Source organism: Salvia splendens, chromosome 2 (genome assembly GCF_004379255.2).
Source record: "Salvia splendens isolate huo1 chromosome 2, SspV2, whole genome shotgun sequence".
Lineage (NCBI taxonomy): Eukaryota > Viridiplantae > Streptophyta > Magnoliopsida > Lamiales > Lamiaceae > Salvia > Salvia splendens.
The window spans coordinates 16,352,379-16,372,172 of NC_056033.1; the positions used below are offsets into that span (position 1 = coordinate 16,352,379).

Genomic DNA, 19,794 nt, shown 5'->3' on the forward strand with positions numbered 1-19,794 from the left:
GGTTGGGTCGACATTTGTTGATGGGGGAAAATGAGTGGGCTCTCTCGGGTGAGTTAAAAATTTCAGAGGCAAAATGGTAATCTTCCATTCATTACTGGATCCGAATTTCTAGGCGAGAATCGTAAAGCACCTCCTTCGGCTGAATTGGATTTGGCGTATTTCAGAATTGAACAGTGCGGGCCCGAATATAATCAGCGGGCTTCAGTAGGTTAAAACATATACCTTGAACAACCACCAAGTCTAAGAAATAAGCTCATATCTGCTCCTTTCATGAAACTTGAAGAGGCCTGTTAGCTTTTAATGTCAAACATTACATTTTAAGTCTGTATTTAATAATTTCTTAAATACTTAACAATCTATCAATACCAAAACATAATGTTTGAATAAACGGACCAAATTTTTTTACAAATACTACTCGTTCCGCCCTTAAATTTTGTCACAATTTAATCGGGCTGGGATTTTAAGATCGAAATTTTACATAAGTAAATTTGGCTGGGCTTAAATTGATAGCTGGCATAGATATGGAGGAGGAACACGAACATCCGCCGCCGTCTCCGGGTATCCCGCCGGTGGAGCTGAGAGACTGCATAGAAGAGCTACTGAAATTCACACTCACTTCCTCCATACAAGGCAAGACTCAAACCGGTCTCTCCAATGAATACTGCGCCCACCTCCTCAGAGACGACCCATCAAATCCCCTTTACACTCACGCCGGTATTTTTGCTGCCCTCTTCTTAAATTTACAATCTTTTCACCAATTCAGTCTAGCGCTGTACTCTTCGCATAAGCAGTTGTACTCTTTTCATGCCCATCTCCCTGTTTCTATTATTGCCAAAGCTTGTGCTCTGTCATATTATACTCTTATATATGTGTGTGTGTGTTTTAGTGTTTGTTTGTTTATTTTCGGACTTATATATATTCCATGTCAGTTACTTTGGGGTTTGTGAGAAAATCTAGAAAAGAGTAAAGCATGTGTATTTTTTGACAACCCTAAAAATGACTAAAGTTGGTGTAATTTGTAGTAAGTTTTAAGAGTAAAAGCAAAAATGGCTAAAAAATTGTATGATTTTGAGCCAATTAGCCATTCTAAATATTGATCAATATGTGATTTTCTGTTTATACAAGCACATTGTGTATTATGTCAAATTCTTGATTTTGTTTTCTTGTTATTCTAGATATACAGATGTACATTAGTCGTTTTAGTTGGCATACAAATGACTTTCGGGGACTTGGACTCTTAGATATACGAAGGACAGGCTTTTGCAGGATATTTCAAGTGAAAATAATACTATTTGAGAAAATTCGATTTTAGGTAGAAGTAGAACGAATCATTATTGATGAAATGGGTGAAGTGATATGGTAAAAATAAAATAAAGTGCATATTGGACTTGCTTTCTGTCCTAGTTCTTTACTGTCCTTCAGTTGCTAATGGTGTGTGAGCACTGTAATCAGATGTTTCCGGAGGAGTTCCATCGTATCCTTTATACAAGCGACTAGCATTGTCTCTATATCAGTCCATATCTTCTGGAGTCTTGTGTTCATATCAAGAACTTATACCAGCTCATGAAGAACCGAACTGTAGGAAGAAAGACGAAGAATGGAATAAGATTCTTGCAGAAAAGGGTTCTGCTTTACTAAGTGTAAGACTGAGATAATGTTCATTACATTACTTCTTTTCCGATGGTGCAGAGAAACTTTTTTTTCAGTGCTAACATTGAGATTCTGTAGCTGATCAGGGAAGTAAACTTTGATCTTCATGTTCAGGAGCCTTTCTTCTCTCTGCTCAGTGGTATTCATCTCTTGTATTTTACTCTCTGTTCGATTCGTTTCTATGATCTTTTCACTTTTTGAAAGAGTTTTGCCTCGTATGCAGATGGTGTAAAAACAATTGAAGGAAGATGTGCAGTTGGTGACTACAAGAGGTATAACACGCTCTAGTCCCGTGTTGTCCCATGTATGTGACAATTATCTTGAAGAAACATGACCATTATACCGAAGAAAAGTGTCTATTATGGAGTTCTGCATTATGTTCGTAGAGGGGAAGTTTTGTTTCTTTCTGGCAGCTTTCTGTTAAATCTCATGAAGTGTCGTTCTTGTGTCTTAAGCAGAATCCGAGCTGGACATGTTCTTCTCGTCAACAAGTGTTTAACACTTCAAGTTCAGGTGCTGGGAATTCCGTACACTTTCTTTATTGAAGGAATTGTCATGTACTAAAGCTTGAGCCTTTTCAGGACGTCCGACAATATTCCTCATTCCGCGAGATGCTGGAAGTAGAAAATCTGGCAAATATCCTACCGGGTGTGACAAGCATCGAAGAAGGTAGCAGCTTCGGTGAATTACTACTATTTATGCTCTTGCTGATAAGATTCTTTCAGGTGTCCAAATCTACAGAAATTTCTACTCAGAAGAAAAGGAAAGATCGAATGGCATTCTTGCCATATGTGTTCAAGCACCAACCACTCAGCTTCGCGATATTGCTGCCTCCATACTCTCAGTAAGCATTCTTCTATATACAGAATTACTGATTTTCAAGAAGTCGATATGCCTTTGTTGCATCATGCATTTTGGCAGGGTCTGGGCTGCGGTGGAGTGCAGAAACTTCTGGGCTTCGTAGAGACCGTGGGATCAAATCCGGAGTCACTCCCTCCAGCGCCATCAACCCTGCTCTCCACATTTTTGTCACCACATAATCCCGATGTATGATTGTAGCCTAGAATTTCTTCAAGCCTTTGGTAGTTAAGGGTTGGTTACGTATTCCGTCTTTTTTTTTGGTTCGAGGTTAAAGGTTCAATCCTCACAAACGGTGCCAGAGCTCTAGCAAAGCATGTTAACCGAAGCAGCGAAGGATACTGGGGCCTGTTACATGGAAGTGGTCAGTTCCCTTTGAGAATGTGGCGATGAAATTATAAGTTACACGACGTTTTGAACCTTAATAGTTCTTCATTTTGGGCTTACGACTGCAGACGAAGAGAAGAACAGGCATGCTGCGGAGATCATCAGTCGTCTGCTGGCTGAGTGTAGCTGGATGAACATGCATATTGTTCGACCACATGGGACCGTCTTTGAGATCAGGAACGACGGGGGTTATGGCGCACGGTGGTCTGTAGATGGAAGTAAGGTATACTTTTTTCTTGCTAGAATCTAAAGGCATTGATGAGATTCGAATTTTTAGCAATGAAGTCGTTCAGCTGACCAACTAAAGCGATTAAGTTCGCAGTTTATCGGATTTTTGGAGCCGTATGCGATTGATGGATACGCGAAGGGTTGGAGACACTAGACATGCTCTCGGACCCGACACGAAAGACTTTGTATTGATGAAGTGAAACACAACGTCGAAACTTGAGATGCCATTATTTAGAAGAACATCTTTTACATGCCATTATTAAGAAAAACATCTTTTACCTTTATTAGGTCCGGTTAAAACTCTTAAATCTTATCTCATATTGACTTGTTAATGATCCTGTTTTATCTTTATAAATACGTAACCCTTCCTTTTATAATGCCTTTTAATTATAAGGCCTTTTAAGAGTGAGTGATCCATTTCTGGTTCAAAAATCACTCTAATCCAACACAACACAACTTAGTGATTAATTTCTCTACTTAAATATATGTCTTATTTTTCTCAAAATAAATGGGCACCATTATCCAAAAATATTTTCTACAATTAATGTTATGACTTAAATTCCAACATCAAAAATTTTAATTAAGTCACGTTGAATTTTGTGGTGTAATTTGGGGCCTGTAGTAATATTGAAGTATTTGTTTTTTTTTTCGTCCCACTCAACCACCGTCAGTTTATAAATTGGGCCTTCTTTAAGTTAAGGCCCATTAAGTTGTCATTTCTTCAGATTCTGTGGTATATATAAGCATAGAACAGATCAACGGTCACTAAAGCTAGGGTTTGGAGGCTGCTCATTCTTCTTCGCCTGCATCCGACCTACCCTACCGAAAATGGTACTCTCCTTTAAATCCAACCTACTTTCATGAATTTTACGTGTTTAGACGAAATCTGTTCGTGTTTTCTCTATTCTTCCATGATTTTTTTTTGTTTTGTTTGATTTGTTCTTGATTTGTTTTGCAACTGTCGTTTCTGTGAAAAACTTAGATATATAGGTTTCAGAAAATGAATGTGATGGAGTGGAATCAGTTTTGGTATTGCTAGTATAGGCAACGATGTGATTCGAGCTTGAATTGAGTTTAATAAGCTTAATTTGTGCGAAAGATCTTGATTCTGTTGCAACGGAGAAGCGATTGGTGTTTTCTATTAGCTATCAGTTTAGAATTTCCGATTGTGTTGAAACGAAAAGGAATGAAGGTAGTGCAGCTCTGTGTTTTGAATAGAAAATGTAGATGCAACCATAAAATTGAGCAATTTCCGATTGTGTTGAACAAAAAGGAATGCAGCTGTGTTTTGAATAGAAAATGTAGATGCAACCCTAAAATTGATGCAATTTCCGATTGTGTTGAAATGAAAAGGAATGCAGGTGGTGCAGCTCTTTGTTTTGAATAGAAATGTAGATGCAACCCTAAAATTGATGCACATCCATTTCATATGCTGTGGTAGTGATCTGTATTTGTCAGTTTCAATGTTGCATGCCGTTGGAAAGATCACGGTCCTAGAATGCCCTTACTTCTTTATAAATCGTGGCACTTATTTTTGCCTTGAAATTTCTCGGGTGTAATACAGGTGATCTAGCCTTGCTTGGTGGTGTTCAGTTTCCTTGATAAAATAGTACCAAGATATAATCTAGGATTAAGTTGTGAGATTGTTTTAGTTGTAGAGTGTTGGCTATGACTAATTATCACATGATTATCCATCTAGGATTGAGTTGAGTTGTGAGATTCAATCTCATGAATCAAACACGCCACAAATGCGCCACATTTTTAATCTCGAGATACAATCTTGCAAACCGAACAGCTCGTAGTATTAAATTTTGTTCCACAAGCATTTCTATGTTGTATATCTATGAGTGGCTGTGCCTATTCATTTAGTAATATTTTTGAGTACCTTGGATTTTAATGGCTCTGGTTTGGTTATCTTGTTATTAACAGCCGAAGCAGATTCACGAGATAAAGGACTTCCTGCTCACAGCCAGGAGAAAGGATGCTCAGTCTGTGAAGATCAAGAAGAGTAAAGATGTTGTCAAGTTCAAGGTCAGGTGCTCGAAATACCTCTACACCCTCTGTGTCTTTGACCTCGAGAAGGCCGACAAGTTGAAGCAATCCCTTCCGCCAGGTATAACTCTCCAGCATTGCTCTTACTATTTGTATAACAGAAATTTGTTACACATTACATCCTATCAAAAACCATGATGTGTGTAATTGTGCTGCTGCCAAATGCATATGGTTATCATCTTATGAATGCCTAACTTAAATGTTTTCGTTTTACTGTATTTTTAGGTCTGAACGTGCAGGACCTTTGAAGCTGCAACGTGCCCGCCTCTGGATTGTTGTAGCACTTTTGCAAGTGATTTTGCTTGAGCTTTTTTCTTAATATTTGAGTTGAAGACTGTTTTGATACGGTTTGAGAATATTTATGGTGATCAATACATGCCATGTGTGTCAGTTAATCATTTTCTTTGACAATTTGAGCTTGAGTTTTGCACTATTTCTGACGTTCTTACTCCGCGGCATATGGATTAAAAATCATCCTTTTCACTATTCGCTTAGATTTGTTATATTTTAACTTACAGTTACATTTTGAGTCTGTCTAGTGCCATGAAATTATTGTCGATTTGGATCAAATCAATTGTTTGGCAGCATACAAAATGTTTATATTTGAAATTATTATTAGTAGTGTGCTAAATAAGCTTAATCAATTATAACAACTTATCTGTATTGTAAGCAATAATAATTTTTATTTTAGGTCGTAAGTTTAATTTATAAGGCCATTTGCAACTCATCTTTTATCCATCTTCTCGTCACAATCCATGGGTGGCACACCATTTTTTACACCATCTCTTTATCAAAAGACAATACATGCAACACTCCATTTCTTCTCATAACCATTCATAGGCCACAAATTTTAATTTCTTCAATTTAAAATTACAACTAATTAAAATATATTTTATTTAAAATACTTAATTACAACAAATTAATAGCCTAAAATTTAAAAATGGCATGAAACCATAATACTTAATTAAAACCCTAGAAATTAAAATACATAATTAAAATCTTACAAATTAAAAAATAACATAATTAAAATCTTAAAAATTACTTCGTCAGCGGCTGTAGAGATTGCTTTGATGGCACAAACGACAGGTCAGCATCGGGGACCCAATTGAGCCATGAGAAGTTGAAGCCCTTAGTTATGTGCTCTTAATTGGAACGACACCAAAATGGTATGTCGGCCACTGTGGCCAAGAAGAACAGGTGCATTAAACTATTATTCACTAGCGGGCATTAGCATCTTAATCACCACCAGTAACCGAAGTATCTTCCAGATTTTCTTCTAGATTTTTTCTTCATCCTCCGGCAGGGTCTTCCTAATTTGGGATAACAATTGCGTCTACCCGTGGGATCCCTACCGCAAGTGGCCCGTCAACGAGCCTTGACTACCGACGTCGGGTAATCCGGCACGGCACATGGTCGTTTTTGAGGTTGTTAATTCCGTCCTTGGCTGGCCATAGTTGCATAATGAAGGAAATTGTTGAGAGAAAAATGAGAGAGATGAAGATGTAGAGAGTTTTTTTGTGTGAAGAAAATGATACTATGAAGTGGGTATTTATTGATGATCTTAGGATGAGTTGGAAGATAAAAAAGAAAATGGGTAAAAAGCGATAATATCTGACGAAGTGAAATTTTTTTAAATTTTGATTTATTTTTGAGTTTTCCGATTTGAGAAAAAAATTATAAAACTGTGCGCTAGCTCGCTAAGAGCATCTCCAATGGCGGACGTCCGGTCGGACATCCGGTCGGACGTCGCGACGGGCGACCCGGACGTCCGCCATTGTGGCGTTTAGGGTCGGATACGGACGTCCCGTGAGGATGTCGGGTGTCCTCGGACGTCTCTGCGACGGGCGGGCGGACGTCCGCCACTGTGGCAAGGGTCGGACGTCCCGCTCGGACGTCCGAAATTTTTTTATTTTTTTTAAACCCTATATATACGGCTCGTTGAACTTCATTTCATTTGCACCACTTGTTGTTAACAAGTTTCTCTCTTCTTTTACTACAAATTTCATTTCTACTTTTAATGGAGAACGATAGGAACTCCCCGGCCACGAGCGAGTCGCAGACTCCGGCGTTTCCCATCGACCTGGAGGGAAACGTCAGCGGAAATGCGACAACGGTACCGGGAATGGGACAGATGGGGGGCATGGGTGGGATGATGTCCCCTTATATGTACAATTGGATGAGACAGATGGGTGGTATGTGTGGTATGATGCCTAGGGCAGCCGGGATGGGGGGCATGACCCCAAATATGATGATGCCGGGGATGGGGATGGGGGACATGACCCCAAATATGATGGGGGCATGACCCCAAATATGATGATGGCGGGGATGATGCCGGGGATGATGCATGTGGGAGGGGGTGGCAGGGGCCCTGAACCACTAGCGGACGATGTCTATCGGCCGGTTGTGGATATGCAGTCTACTGATACCCCTTCCACTTATGTTCCGGATACTCAATTCACCGGCATAGACACTTTCTCTTTTGAGGAGTTGGGGATATCTCCAGTCAGGCAGACGCCCGATGATATGAGCGGGGGCAGTGGGGAAGGGACGTGGCAAGGGCAAGGGGAAAGCCCCAGGGTCTTCCTCACAAACGGTGGCAGAGGAGGAGGATGAGGAGACGGGAAAGAGGACGATCTGGAGCCAGTGGGAAAACATTGCGCTTGCGAAGGCTTGGATTGCAATTGTCGAGGATCCCTATGTCGGTGCCAACCAGGATATTGACACACTGTGGCATCGGATCGCTGAAGCCTACCACACACACAAACCGGCTGGGGCGAAGCGTCGCCTTCCCGAACAATGCCGGAAACAGTGGGAGCGGTTGAGGCCTAAGCTTAGTCGATTTGCTGGCCTCTACCAAAACAACCTCCGCCAGGCAAGCAGCGGTATATCCGAGGAGGATGTCCGGAACCGTGCCTTTGCTCAGTACCCTGACAGAGCCTTGAAATTCAAACAATTCGACCAGTGGGAGGCCTTTCTCGTGGTGAAGGATTCCCCAAAGTTTTGTGGGGGAGTCGAATCGGGCTGGGGGAAGCGGACGAAGATCAATGCTTCCGGTGAATACAGCAGCAGTGCTGGTTCGCACGAGCTCCCGGAAGCCGATGAATTGTCCCCGCTACCGCAATCAGACTCTCGTCGTCGTCGTCGCCCGGTTGGGCAAAAGGCTGCGCAGCGGAGGGCTAGGGGAACCAGCGGCGGTAGCGGGTCGTTCGAGGTCAAATCGGAGGCCCCTGCTCCCCAAGAAGATATCGACCGCCTCGCCCGCGCGCAGTTAACGACAAGCTTGGTCCGGACCATGCATAGGTGGCATAGCACGACCGATCCGCTGTACAAGAGGATGCTGAAGGATGTCATCGATGGATGTCGGCGCGATTTGGGGATGCCCCCCATTGGAGATGATGGCGCCGAGATTAGCGGAGGGGACGACGGGGGCGGCACGGGCGACGGGGGAGGCACGGGCGACGAGGACAGCGCGGAGTGAGCCGGGGATGTTGGATTATGTATTTTTCTTTTTTTGAATGACTATGTATTTTGTTTTTTTTCTAACTATGTTTTTTTTATGTTTTATGAATATGTATTTTTGCCCGTATTTTGCTTTCCCGTATTCCGTGTCAAATTTATATTTCCGTTTTTACGTAATTAAATTATTGTGATTTTTTTTATTGCGGGATGTCCTAGTGGGAAGGGCGGACATAGGAGGGGATGTCCTAGTGACGTGGCAGTGGGATGGGAAGTCCTAGTGACGTGACAGGATGTGTTTTTGGGATGTCCTAGTGGATGTCCTAGTGGGATGTCCGCCCACTGGAGATGCTCTAACTCCCCCTTCGCACGGCAAGCCACCTGAGATGCTGTCTTGCGGATGGTTCGTCCCGCCGGGACGACACCGTGCGATAGTTTTGCAGATGGCCAAATCTGTGTCATGATTTCAAATGAAGAAGCGCGTTAATTATAAAAAAATATCTAGTGAAACGCGTTTCTATATGTGTAGCCGTTAATTAAACAATTTGGGCATTTTCCATCTCTCACTTTGCGTATTCTTCAACTCACTCAATTGTTCATGCACCCTCTCCAAAACTAACACTTTACAAAGGAGTACCGTTCAATCTTCTCCTCTGTTGTTGTTCTAGAGAGAGAGAGATATATATTCTCTCTCCACTGCTTCCGTCGAATTAATTTCAGGTCAATTATCTCTTCAGATATGGTGGTTTCAATTTCCATCTATTGAGTTGTTCATCTTTACTTTAATTTACTTGATGCAAATGATCGATTTGGTTGAGGAACAATTGGATTTATGTAATTGGAAGAAGTGAGGCCAGATCCTGTTAGATCACGAACTCTATTTTGGGCGGAGTGATTTTGCAATATGAAATCGATTTTTTCACTTTGTTGTTTTGTTAATTTTGTGTGATTTGGTCAATACGATCGTGATTATTCATATCTAGCTTGAATGTTTGTATCCAGACGGATCCGCGTGGATTGGGTAGAGTTGTGGATGGAAGGAGCTAAATCATTTTGTAAGCAGAAATCTACACTTTATAGGCTTTAAAACTTTCTGGGGAATGAATCTCTGTTTAATTATGCTTTCTGCTTTCTTAGCTCTACCAATTGAGTATCTGATTTGAAGGGAAAGGCGACGAGGAGGAAGAGCTGGAGTCGGTGCAGGACACTCAGCCGTTGAAGTCTGGTGGGGGGAACGGCCAGATTCGATTTCGATCGCCGTCGGCTGCTGAGCTTTTGGATGCGCAGCAGCAAGTTCAGATGGAGAAGGTTTTGAAACGAAACAGGCAGCACGAGACCTTTTCTGACAAGTTCCAGAGATGGCGTGGTGCGATGCTATTGGTTTTTGTCCCTCTCCTGCTGATATCATTTGTGCTATTTCTCATGCCCTCGAATTCGTCTCCCGATTCTATCTCTAGAAAGTTCGCTCCCAACTTCATGTCTAAGAAATATGCGGTCATCTTTGATGCTGGAAGCTCTGGTAGTCGGGTGCACGTCTTCTGCTTTAACAAGCAGCTAGATCTTGTTCCTATGGGAGAAGAACTTGAGCTGTTTGAGCAGGTTATCTCTATAGTCCTATTATAACTGTATTCTGTTCAATTTTTGCATCGAGGGTGTAATAATTGGTTAATGTGACTTATGACTGAAAACGGGTTTAGTGGAAGAATGCCGCAGTCATGTATGGATACCTCTACTCCTGGAGAGAAGAGTCTTAGGTTTTTCTTTAGGTGGAGTACATTACAGTTACGGGGGAAGACTACGATATGGAACAGGCAAGATGAACGAAAGGATTAGCAAAGACTTGTTATAATAACCTGAAGGGATCCTATGTTAAGTTATGGCATCCTAGATTCTTTATCTTGACCTCAACAGTTGATTTGTATTTTAAACTTAAGTTTGTAGGAGAACTTAATTATATGGGAGATGGCTGTGCCTCTGATCTGCCTTTTCTTTTTGAATAAATGAGAAGTCTTTTTAGGTGGGTACCGGGTACCTCTTGTTTCTGTTTTTAGGTACACATATCCAACACCTTGAAAAACAACAAATAAAGGTCAAGTTGAAATATTTCAGTTTTGAGAATTTATGGGGCATAGATGTGGAGAAGAATGTTGATCCAGACTTCTGTCAAAATACACTAGTATTGCAGAGGTCATGGTTGAACTCACGACCTAGTAGCAATTAAAGCCTCAGATTTAATCAGTCAAAGCATCATATATTAGTGGAAATAAACAGTTTTGCTTTTTTCAGAGCCTATACATCTTGAACTGCCTTTTTTTTCTCTTCCTGACATTAGGCTGGATATTGACTTTCATTTGTAGCTGCAACCGGGTCTGAGTGCGTATGCGAAGGACTCCGAGGCTGCTGCAAATTCACTCTCAGAACTACTTGAAAAGGCTGAAGCAGCAGTTCCTGAAGAGCTGCGGTCCATCACTCCAGTTAAAGTTGGGGTAAGGCCGTAGGGGATGACATTTTCTGCTAAAGTATACGTGAATAGCTCACTTTATTAACTTATATCCCCTTAAGTTAAATTGTACCAATCATGTTCATGCAGGCTACTGCTGGTCTAAGGCAGTTGGAAGGTGATGCATCTGACAGGATTTTACAAGCAGTAACTACATGCTCCAAAAGTTCTTAGTGAAATTGTCCTTTTCTTTCCTTTCTCCTAGTTCGTTCTGGTTACTCCTCTAATCTTTTGCATAGGTGAGGGATTATTTAAAGAAAAAAAGCTCCTTTAAGTCAAAGGCTGACTGGGTCACAGTTTTGGATGGGAACCAGGAAGGTGCTTACCAATGGGTATGCATGTTATACTCCATTTGAGTGTTGGATATTTTTTCTGCCATTTGTAAGACTGATGGCTGTGAGAAGCTAATGTGCTAAACTCTTCAATATTGAATACATTGTTCTCTGAGAACTTGTATATACTGTTACATGTTTACAGGTGACCATTAACTATCTATTGGGAAATTTGGGCAAAGAGTACTCCAGTACTGTTGGAGTGGTTGATCTTGGGGGTGGCTCTGTTCAAATGGCATATGCAATCTCAGAGTCAGATGCTGCTAAAGCTCCTAAGGTATCTGGTGGAGAGGAGTCCTATGTGCAACAAATGTATCTCAAGGGAAGAAAATATTATCTCTATATTCACAGGTATGTAGCCCTTAATGTTATCTTTTATTCTTACCTCTCATCTTTCATGCATGCTGTTAATCATGGTGGTTTTTGTTTAATCTCTTGTTGCCTTATTGTTTAAATAGTGATGCATTTTCATTAGCAAGGTATCTTCTTGATGTTATGATAAGACACATATGGAAGTATTAAATGGTCTCGATAATATTTTATTTCTGATGGCGTCAATGTTTCTGGCTTGCAGTTACCTACATTATGGTTTACTGGCTGCTCGAGCTGAGATTTTAAAAACCACTCAAGACTCTGGGAATCCATGTATACTGGAGGGCTATGATGGTTTGTAAAAGCCTACTTCTTATCTTGACTTCCTTATGTGATTTTAAAAAATTGTAAATGGGCCTGCATATCAGATCAGTCCGAGTAACCTTTGAAATACCAATAGAATAGTTAGGGTGACTATTTTCATCAATGCTATACTGTAGAATTATGAAGTTTTCCATGAAACCTTAACTTAAATATGTAACGATGGTATAATACTGTGTGGAAGGTTATAATGCCATATTGAAACAAGTACTATTGAAGAATTTGTCAGTTATTCTTCGTATCTGTTGAGCAGAACATATGAAAGAGTGAATTTCTTTTTCTCAATGCTGAGGAAATGCCCTGCTAATGACATATCATTCATTTTCCAGATTCTTACAAATATGGCCCAACAGAGTATAAGGCTTCGGCTTTGCCCTCTGGTTCCAGCCTCAGCAAATGTAGGGAGGCAACTATAAAGGCTCTAAAAGTCAATGAGTCTTGTACCCATATGAAATGCACATTTGGGGGTGTTTGGAATGGCGGGGGAGGCGATGGCCAGAAGAATTTGTTTGTTGCTTCATTTTTCTTCGACAGAGCTGCTGAGGTAAATACTACTACCTCTACATATGTCAGATCGACACAATTAGCACATTCTTGCCATTGAATCTTGGTAATTTTGATATGTAGGCTGGTTTTGTTGACCCGAGCCTGGCTGTTGCCACAGTTCGTCCATCTGATTTCGAGGAGGCAGCTAAACAAGCTTGCCAAACTCGTCTTGAAGATGCCAAAGCTTCATATTCTCGTGTGAAACCAGAAAACCTTCCATTCCTGTGCATGGACCTTGTTTATCAGTTTACTCTGCTTGTGGATGGATTAGGTCAGTAACTGCATCGATGTTTTTGATAATTCTAATGCATAAACAGGTAGAATACGACCAAAATTTGATCGTGTCTTTCATGTGGCAGGCATTGATCCCTGGCAAAAGATTACATTAGTGAAAAAAGTTAAATACCAGAATTCACTGGTCGAAGCAGCATGGCCATTGGGCAGTGCCATTGAGGCTGTTTCATCGTCCACCTAACTACTACGTCTCCCCGGTGAGAACATTGTATTGATCTGAGTGCATATTCTGCAACTGGTTTGCGAGTATAGCTTTTGGAATCGGACTTTTTTGTGAAGATATTCGTGATTCAATATATTCGAAGTTTATTTTTAGTTAAAGATTGAAAAATAAGTATTTGAAACTTAGGAATAGCTTAGTGAAATTATTACTGGTTTTTGCACTGTACTGATAAATTCAGCATGTTTTTGTCGTGTTAATGAATTTGCCAATCTTTTATTGAGCTTGATTATTTTTGCTGAATATTGTAGCTACCTATTTCTCAATGTATACAAGCTTGATTGATCTTCTCAATTTGTGAAGGGCACAATTTTTGTTGGTGGTTGATTTACAAATTTTATCGAAATGTGACTCTTAGTATTCGTAAATGCAAGCTTCAATCTGTTCTTAATTATTCCATGATGAATTTTTTTGATGAAATTTTATATGATATGGAAGCCAAAAAATCATACTGTGGATACGTGGATCAGATGATGAATTAAACAATGTTTATTCTTAAAGTAAACGATATCATTTGGTTGATTAAAAGCGTTTAATTATGAACAATATATTGCATGTAAGCAGCTTGAAATTTTCACCATGAAATAATTAAAACAAATTCTAAAGTTATCATTTTTCTAACTGATTTGCGAAGTCACAGAATATATGATAAAATTTCGTAGTATAATTATCAATAGTTGGTGATCTGTTGATTTTGTTTATTGCACTTAAATTTCTATTTTTCAAATTTTTTGAATAATTTATTATTCTCCAACATAACATTTTATTAGTCTTATATAAATATTGATAGTATTAATAATTTACTACTAATATTTTATGAAATACAGTAAGTATCCACTAAAACACTATATAAATAAACATTCCTAATAATAAAATTTGTAGTATTTATTAGTGCTAGCTAGGGAATAAAGTACCGATGGCGGGAATAGCAGAGGAAGCACCGCCGCCGGTGGCGGAGGAGGAGGAGGAGAACGTAGTGGCAGAGCTGGGGTTGTACAAGGGGCAAGTCAAATTAGTAATCGATTGTGAAGAAGAAATAATGCTGCTGTGGGCAATCCAGCAGCCCATCTTCTCCAAAAACAATGCTTTTGTCAGCCAATCATCTCTTCAACTCAAAATCGACGCTTGCGGCCGTTCTCTCTCCATTCTCCAGTCCCCATCTTCTCTGGTTCGCCTTCTTCTGATATTCAAATTATTCTGGTTGAGATTTTGTTATTTCCAGGTTTTAGGGCTCAATTCATGAATCTGTTTCTCAGATTTTACATTTCGGGGTTTTAGGGCCCAATTCGCGATTTCTTCTTTTTTTTTTTGCAATAGATTTTTCTGTTGGATTATGTCTACCTAATCTAATACAGCCAACTGAATTTATATAAATGTTTCTGGGGATTTTATCAACAATTCATGTCTCAGTATACAGTTTTGCTCAATTGGGGAAACTATAAAGGATATCGAAATTGGGGAAACTAAAGCACGATTGGTAAAGTAAGAGAGATATAGAAAGAAAAAGTGATTGGAGGATTGTTAGTGAAGAATTAAATGCACCTCACTAGAGAGGAAAAAGTTTCCTTAAATAGATATGGTCTAATTTTAAGGGACATCCCAAAATGACAAAAGTAATCTATTTTTAAGGGAAGGAGGGAGCAAGTTTTTCCATATTTGAAGTAGTTAACTACTGAACTGCCGACAAAAGCATCTCTATTTTCATTTGCAGGGCACTCCTGGAGTAACTGGGTCTGTGATGTGGGACAGTGGCATCATTCTTGGGAAGTTTCTAGAACATTCTGTTGAATCTGGAAAGATTTCGCTCCAAGGGAAGAATGTGGTTGAGTTGGGCTCCGGCTGTGGATTAGTCGGGTAACTTTTCAACAGTTTTATTCGCTCTTTTGACACTTTAGCATGCTTAGTGAAACGTTTTGACTCATGGTTTCAATTTTCAGCTGCATTGCTGCTTTATTGGGAGCTCGTGTAATTCTGACTGACCTGTCTGATCGACTGAAGCTGCTGAGAAAGAACGTTGAGACCAATCTCTATGGAGACGAGCGAGGGTCTGCAAGAGTGGAAGAGCTAACATGGGGAGATGATCTAGACAAGGATTTCACTGACCCTTCACCTGATTTTGGTTAGTACTCCCTCGATCCCGTATATCTCCACTCACGACCTATGGCATAAAGGGGTGTGTGAAAAATATCATCGTAGAAAGAAAATTGCTCACTTTGGAAAACAATTATGGCAGTGATCGGCTCAGATGTTGTATACAGCGAAGGCGCTGTGGTCGATCTGATGGAAACGCTTGTAGAACTTTGTGGGAAGCAAACAACTGTCGTCTTGGCTGGAGAGCTTCGCAATGGTATTGCTCGGTTCCTATTATTTTTGTGATAGGTTTGAACCGATGGACTCAATCGTGATTTTGGTCGCTGTAATGTAAACAGATGCTATCCTGGAATACTTCTTGGAAGCTGCTAGTAAAGAGTTCGTTGTTGGGCGAGTCGATGAAGGCCAATGGCATCCAGATTATCGCAGTTCACGCGTTGCTATATATGTTTTGGTGAAGATATAGAGATATTGAACAAGTCGTTAAGTTATATAGAAATTTACTTGAATTCTCCAAAGCTAGATGGCCTTTTAAATTTCGCAATCTTGTTCAATATCTAAATCCACATTTCATTATCCTCCTTTGCCATTCCATTCTCTCCAAACCAATTGAACTACGCATTTTTTGTTGCTCTTTTCAACTTCTAATTTTTAGCTGACTTAGAACTCTTGAAGATAATGATTATTGGTATTTCGAAATTGTTAATTGGTTATTTCTATTGTGTAATTGCAATGTATTTAAGGATGAAATCCTATGACATAAAATACATGACAATTATATAAGAAAAATGATGTAGGCCATACTTGGAGAATATTATTCATCATCTTAAATTTGTTTTCGGTTGGTTCCTGTAATAATAAATGGAAATTAAAAAATATATACTACTTCTACGTAACAGCAATGTGAAGCAAACAAGGCTAAACCAGGTGGCCAAATGGAGGACTTCAGCTAAAGAGAAATAATTCCCAAATGATGTATTCTTCTACAGTATTTACCAAAAAGCAATTACACCATCATTCCTACCACAAAGCAAAATCACACATTCATTACAAATAAAAAGGAAAAGGATACACCAAGCTTCAACAATGAAAGAATGTTGAGCATATCATATAACAAAACAAAGTTGCATCGCATCACCTTGCAAGTTGTAGACGTATGTTCATCAGAATATGTAGTCTGGAAGCTGAAGGGGAAATCGAGCTACTTCCACGGGAAATGGGGCACCTTCTGGATCAGCTAATCTGAAGACATAGTAGTCAAACACGAACATTTTGATGACTTTAAATATAGTAAGTAAAACAAAAGGGAAAAACAAACAATAATCATAATTGCAACAATTAAATTGTTGTTCTATTGAATATTACTTCAATTTCAAATTCTTGTAAGACAGTACACAGTTGTTCAAGAAAATCTCTCATACTTTGAAGATCAACGGATAGCTTTTCATCCTTGTTTACTTCTTTCTATCATCTTTCACATATTTTCTTTAGTTAAGCAAACAAAAAATCTCCCTTGCGTAAACAGATCAAAGGATGCTTTTGTAGCTACTAGAATGAATAGAGCATAATTTAATTTTTCATTCTGGGCTTATAATCTGTCCTTTTGGAGGTCAACGAGCAAAAGCAGGTGTGTAAAGCTTCCCTTTTTCTCCAACTCTAGTTAAAGTCTTTTCAGATAACGGCAAAAATATGGATAAAATCTCAGAAAAATATATAACTGATGCGTCTTAGACTATAGAAACAAATGAAGTGGGGATGCCAAAACCATCTAAATCTTGATGCTGGGATGAGAGATGAGAAGACGTCGTGTGCACTCTCTAGGAAGGGCTAATACACAAAATTGTACTCCCTCTGTTCCGCGGTAGTTGAGTATTATTCCTTTTTTGGCAGTTCCACTATAGTTGACTAATTGAGTCATTTCTTTTTTCGGAAAAAAAAACCTTTAGAATCTCATTACTTTATTCTCTTTTCAATTAACTCACTAAACAACATCTTTCTTAAATCCTGTCCCCAAAAGATATGCCTCAACTATGGTGGAATGGAGGAGTACTTGATAAGGATTTTTGATGTACCTTCCGGGAACAAAAGTAAAAGAGCCTTCGACTGATCCTTTGGATGCACGTAGAGATGTACAACTCTCGTAAACAAACTCCGCCTCACCAGGTCGAAGTAGTGGAAACTGCAAGATACAATATGTAGAGCTCAAATATTGATACATGTACTCTATCATTTCTGGCGTTCAAAGGGATCTCAAAAGCAATTGTCCAAACCAACCTTCCCAATCACAGCTTCTGCATTTACATTAGAGACAATGGCATCATTAGCTCGTATAATCCAGTGTCTCCAATACAGCTGGCAAGAACTGAAGGTCAACCCATTGATGACACAGCCATCAGGTGAAAGAGACATGCGAATCGAATATGCAAACAGAAACTTCTCTAATTCATCTTGGAGGTTGCTGAACTCAGGCAGAAATGCAGCAGAAGCACGAACCTTAAACAAAAAGAGAAAATCATTAGCAAACTAACTAGCTAATCAATGGTTGGTTACAGCAGTAATTATACATTCTAGCAAATCATGACTCTAAAGAATGTTCAGCAGAGCTCAGCAAAACAACACTATACAAACACTCAGTGAGTTTTTTTATATCATGAACAGGACCATAGTGATTTAACTAAATATAAAATCAAATGAATAAACAATTGTAGATTATTACACATCAATCAAAAACAATTTTTATGCTAGAATTAAAACAATTACATTTTCAGAATCCCATGAAAGGGGGAATTTTCAACACTAAACTGCAGACAGGTTATTAGGGAACTATAATATATTTGACCAGCTACCTTAACACCATTTGTTATAGCAGACGTACAGAGGGGTGGCTCTTCAGGGAACAAATTGATACTTCGCATTTTCCTCTCTTGGCGAACTTTAATAATGCCCTCTTCCAACCGACGACCATGTTCTTCAAGCCACAAAAGCATAGCATCCTGCTGCTGGCTTCCTGATCGATCATGCACTGAACTAATCAATGTATCCGGAACACAAGGAAGCATCTCCCCATCCGTCACAAGATTCCTTGTGCCAACGAAAAGCTGGCCGCTGCCACAGTTCAAAAAGAAAAGCTTTTCACTGTAAGTAGCAGAAGCTGCCACTACAATATACTTGGATCTACTGCTCAGCCCGATTTGATCCATAATACTCTTCGTGTCAAGTATGATTTGGCTCAAGGGCAACATAAACACATTCACCAAGTGATCATATAGAGTGTAGCCACCAATTATACCCAATAAACTCGACGGCATCCCTCCACTCGAGCCTTCATCCGGTAGCTCCTGGCCATCACAAAATCGGTAGAGTACCCTAGTAGGGAGAGGCAGTTTAACTTTCAACGCTTTCTCAAAATCCTCAATCGCATCTTCTGATGCGCCTTTGCGCAGAGTTGGCAAAGCCTCCGGAAAGTTTACTGCCAACCATGCCTTAATTCTGCCCCAGCACCTTCTAACCCGTAAGACAAGTGGCCATGGATACATCGAAAAACTCTCCCGCCATGCTTGATAAGCTGCCTACACACAAAAGGCACAATTTTCTCCACTTAAAGATTACATAGAAAAAGGAACAAGCAACAAATTCAAAATTCAAGCTAAACCTAGAAAAACATTCATCCAAATTTTAAAGAAGGAGAGCTATATACATCTCTTCTGCTTCATCAAAATACATTTTCATAAAAAAAATCAAATCCATCTCCACCTAATCAGGACTTTATCAACTCAGCAACTCAAATTCACAAAGAAAGTAACTCAAAATTGCAACTAAAGTAGGAAAAACGTGCTAATAGATAAAATAAAAACCCAATTAAAAAAGGGACCTTGAAGGAAGGGGCGGGATTGTCGCCGGGATCGAGAGGGGAGGTGAGATCGAGCTCGTGTGAGCAGAACTGGGCCCAGAGGAGGTCATCGGAGGCCAAGGCGCGGAATCGCTTGCCGAGGCAGGCGACGGCGGCGGCTTCGGTAGGGCCCGATTTGGAGAGGATAACATGCATCGCGAGGCCGCTTACGTTCTCCAAACCCATGGCTTGGAGGTTGAATTTGCGGGAAATTGAAGTGAGATTAGTTGTGAAGAGAGATAAATCAATTTGGGGGAGAAATACGGCGGTGACTGTGTCTTTTTTTGAGAAAATGATTAAAATTGAGGACGTTGTTCATGTCGCAATTCACACAATTTGTGATTTATTTTTGAAAATGTAGATTAGAAAAAAAGTTAATTAATGGGGATGGTGTCATTGTAATTAATGAGTTGTTAGTTTTCATCACTGTATTGGCTAATGTCATCACAACCTTTAGGCCACTTGCAACGCGTCACGCGGATGGCCCATATTCCGTCACGGAGGGACGGGACGGCGGCGTGACGCGTTGCAGCGCCCCAGCCCGTCTCCAGCCCGTCACGGCATGGCGAGTGGCGAGACGTCTCGCCACGCGCCGAGG

General features: G+C 40.0%; 4 protein-coding genes across 9 annotated transcripts; 3 read left to right on the plus strand and 1 right to left on the minus strand.

Moving 5' to 3' along the window:
* Positions 1-368: 368 nt before the first annotated feature.
* Positions 369-3,497, plus strand: LOC121790131. Of its 3 annotated transcripts, none has more exons than XM_042188418.1 (11): positions 369-714; positions 1,453-1,640; positions 1,765-1,789; positions 1,874-1,922; positions 2,109-2,163; positions 2,232-2,319; positions 2,376-2,494; positions 2,572-2,697; positions 2,779-2,872; positions 2,964-3,118; positions 3,218-3,497. In XM_042188418.1, exons 1-11 carry the CDS (start codon positions 522-524, stop codon positions 3,275-3,277), a joined length of 1,152 nt encoding a protein of 383 aa, XP_042044352.1. In that variant the 5' UTR covers positions 369-521; the 3' UTR covers positions 3,278-3,497. The 3 variants fall into 3 exon arrangements, 2 of the variants coding, with proteins under 2 accessions (XP_042044352.1, XP_042044348.1); XM_042188414.1 differs by having other exon boundaries at positions 371-714; positions 1,729-1,789; XR_006048223.1 differs by lacking the exon at positions 3,218-3,497 and having other exon boundaries at positions 372-714; positions 1,729-1,789; positions 2,786-2,872; positions 2,964-3,105.
* A 5,688-nt stretch (positions 3,498-9,185) lies between these two features.
* On the plus strand, positions 9,186-13,459 carry LOC121790147 (apyrase 2-like). Of its 2 annotated transcripts, none has more exons than XM_042188433.1 (11): positions 9,186-9,351; positions 9,634-9,686; positions 9,769-10,230; positions 10,989-11,117; positions 11,222-11,278; positions 11,371-11,463; positions 11,609-11,814; positions 12,038-12,129; positions 12,486-12,700; positions 12,784-12,973; positions 13,062-13,459. In XM_042188433.1, the coding sequence occupies exons 3-11, from the start codon at positions 9,931-9,933 to the stop codon at positions 13,175-13,177; spliced, it is 1,398 nt and encodes a 465-aa protein (XP_042044367.1). In that variant the 5' UTR covers positions 9,186-9,351; positions 9,634-9,686; positions 9,769-9,930; the 3' UTR covers positions 13,178-13,459. The 2 variants fall into 2 exon arrangements, with proteins under 2 accessions (XP_042044367.1, XP_042044364.1); XM_042188430.1 differs by having other exon boundaries at positions 9,797-10,230.
* A 138-nt stretch (positions 13,460-13,597) lies between these two features.
* LOC121790160 (protein N-lysine methyltransferase METTL21A-like) lies at positions 13,598-15,912 on the plus strand. Its single transcript, XM_042188440.1, has 5 exons — positions 13,598-14,384; positions 14,928-15,070; positions 15,154-15,335; positions 15,450-15,563; positions 15,646-15,912. The coding sequence occupies exons 1-5, from the start codon at positions 14,133-14,135 to the stop codon at positions 15,771-15,773; spliced, it is 819 nt and encodes a 272-aa protein (XP_042044374.1). The 5' UTR covers positions 13,598-14,132; the 3' UTR covers positions 15,774-15,912.
* A 339-nt stretch (positions 15,913-16,251) lies between these two features.
* On the minus strand, positions 16,252-19,533 carry LOC121790170 (F-box protein SKIP16-like). 3 transcript variants are annotated; one of them, XM_042188451.1, is made up of 6 exons: positions 19,179-19,533; positions 18,154-18,876; positions 17,582-17,800; positions 17,380-17,486; positions 16,446-16,549; positions 16,252-16,327 (listed from the first exon to the last, which is right to left on the minus strand). In XM_042188451.1, the coding sequence occupies exons 1-5, from the start codon at positions 19,380-19,382 to the stop codon at positions 16,471-16,473; spliced, it is 1,332 nt and encodes a 443-aa protein (XP_042044385.1). In that variant the 5' UTR covers positions 19,383-19,533; the 3' UTR covers positions 16,252-16,327; positions 16,446-16,470. The 3 variants fall into 3 exon arrangements, with proteins under 3 accessions (XP_042044385.1, XP_042044381.1, XP_042044390.1); XM_042188447.1 differs by having other exon boundaries at positions 16,252-16,549; XM_042188456.1 differs by having other exon boundaries at positions 16,252-16,549; positions 18,154-18,872; positions 19,179-19,320.
* Between the last annotated feature and the right edge of the window lie 261 nt (positions 19,534-19,794).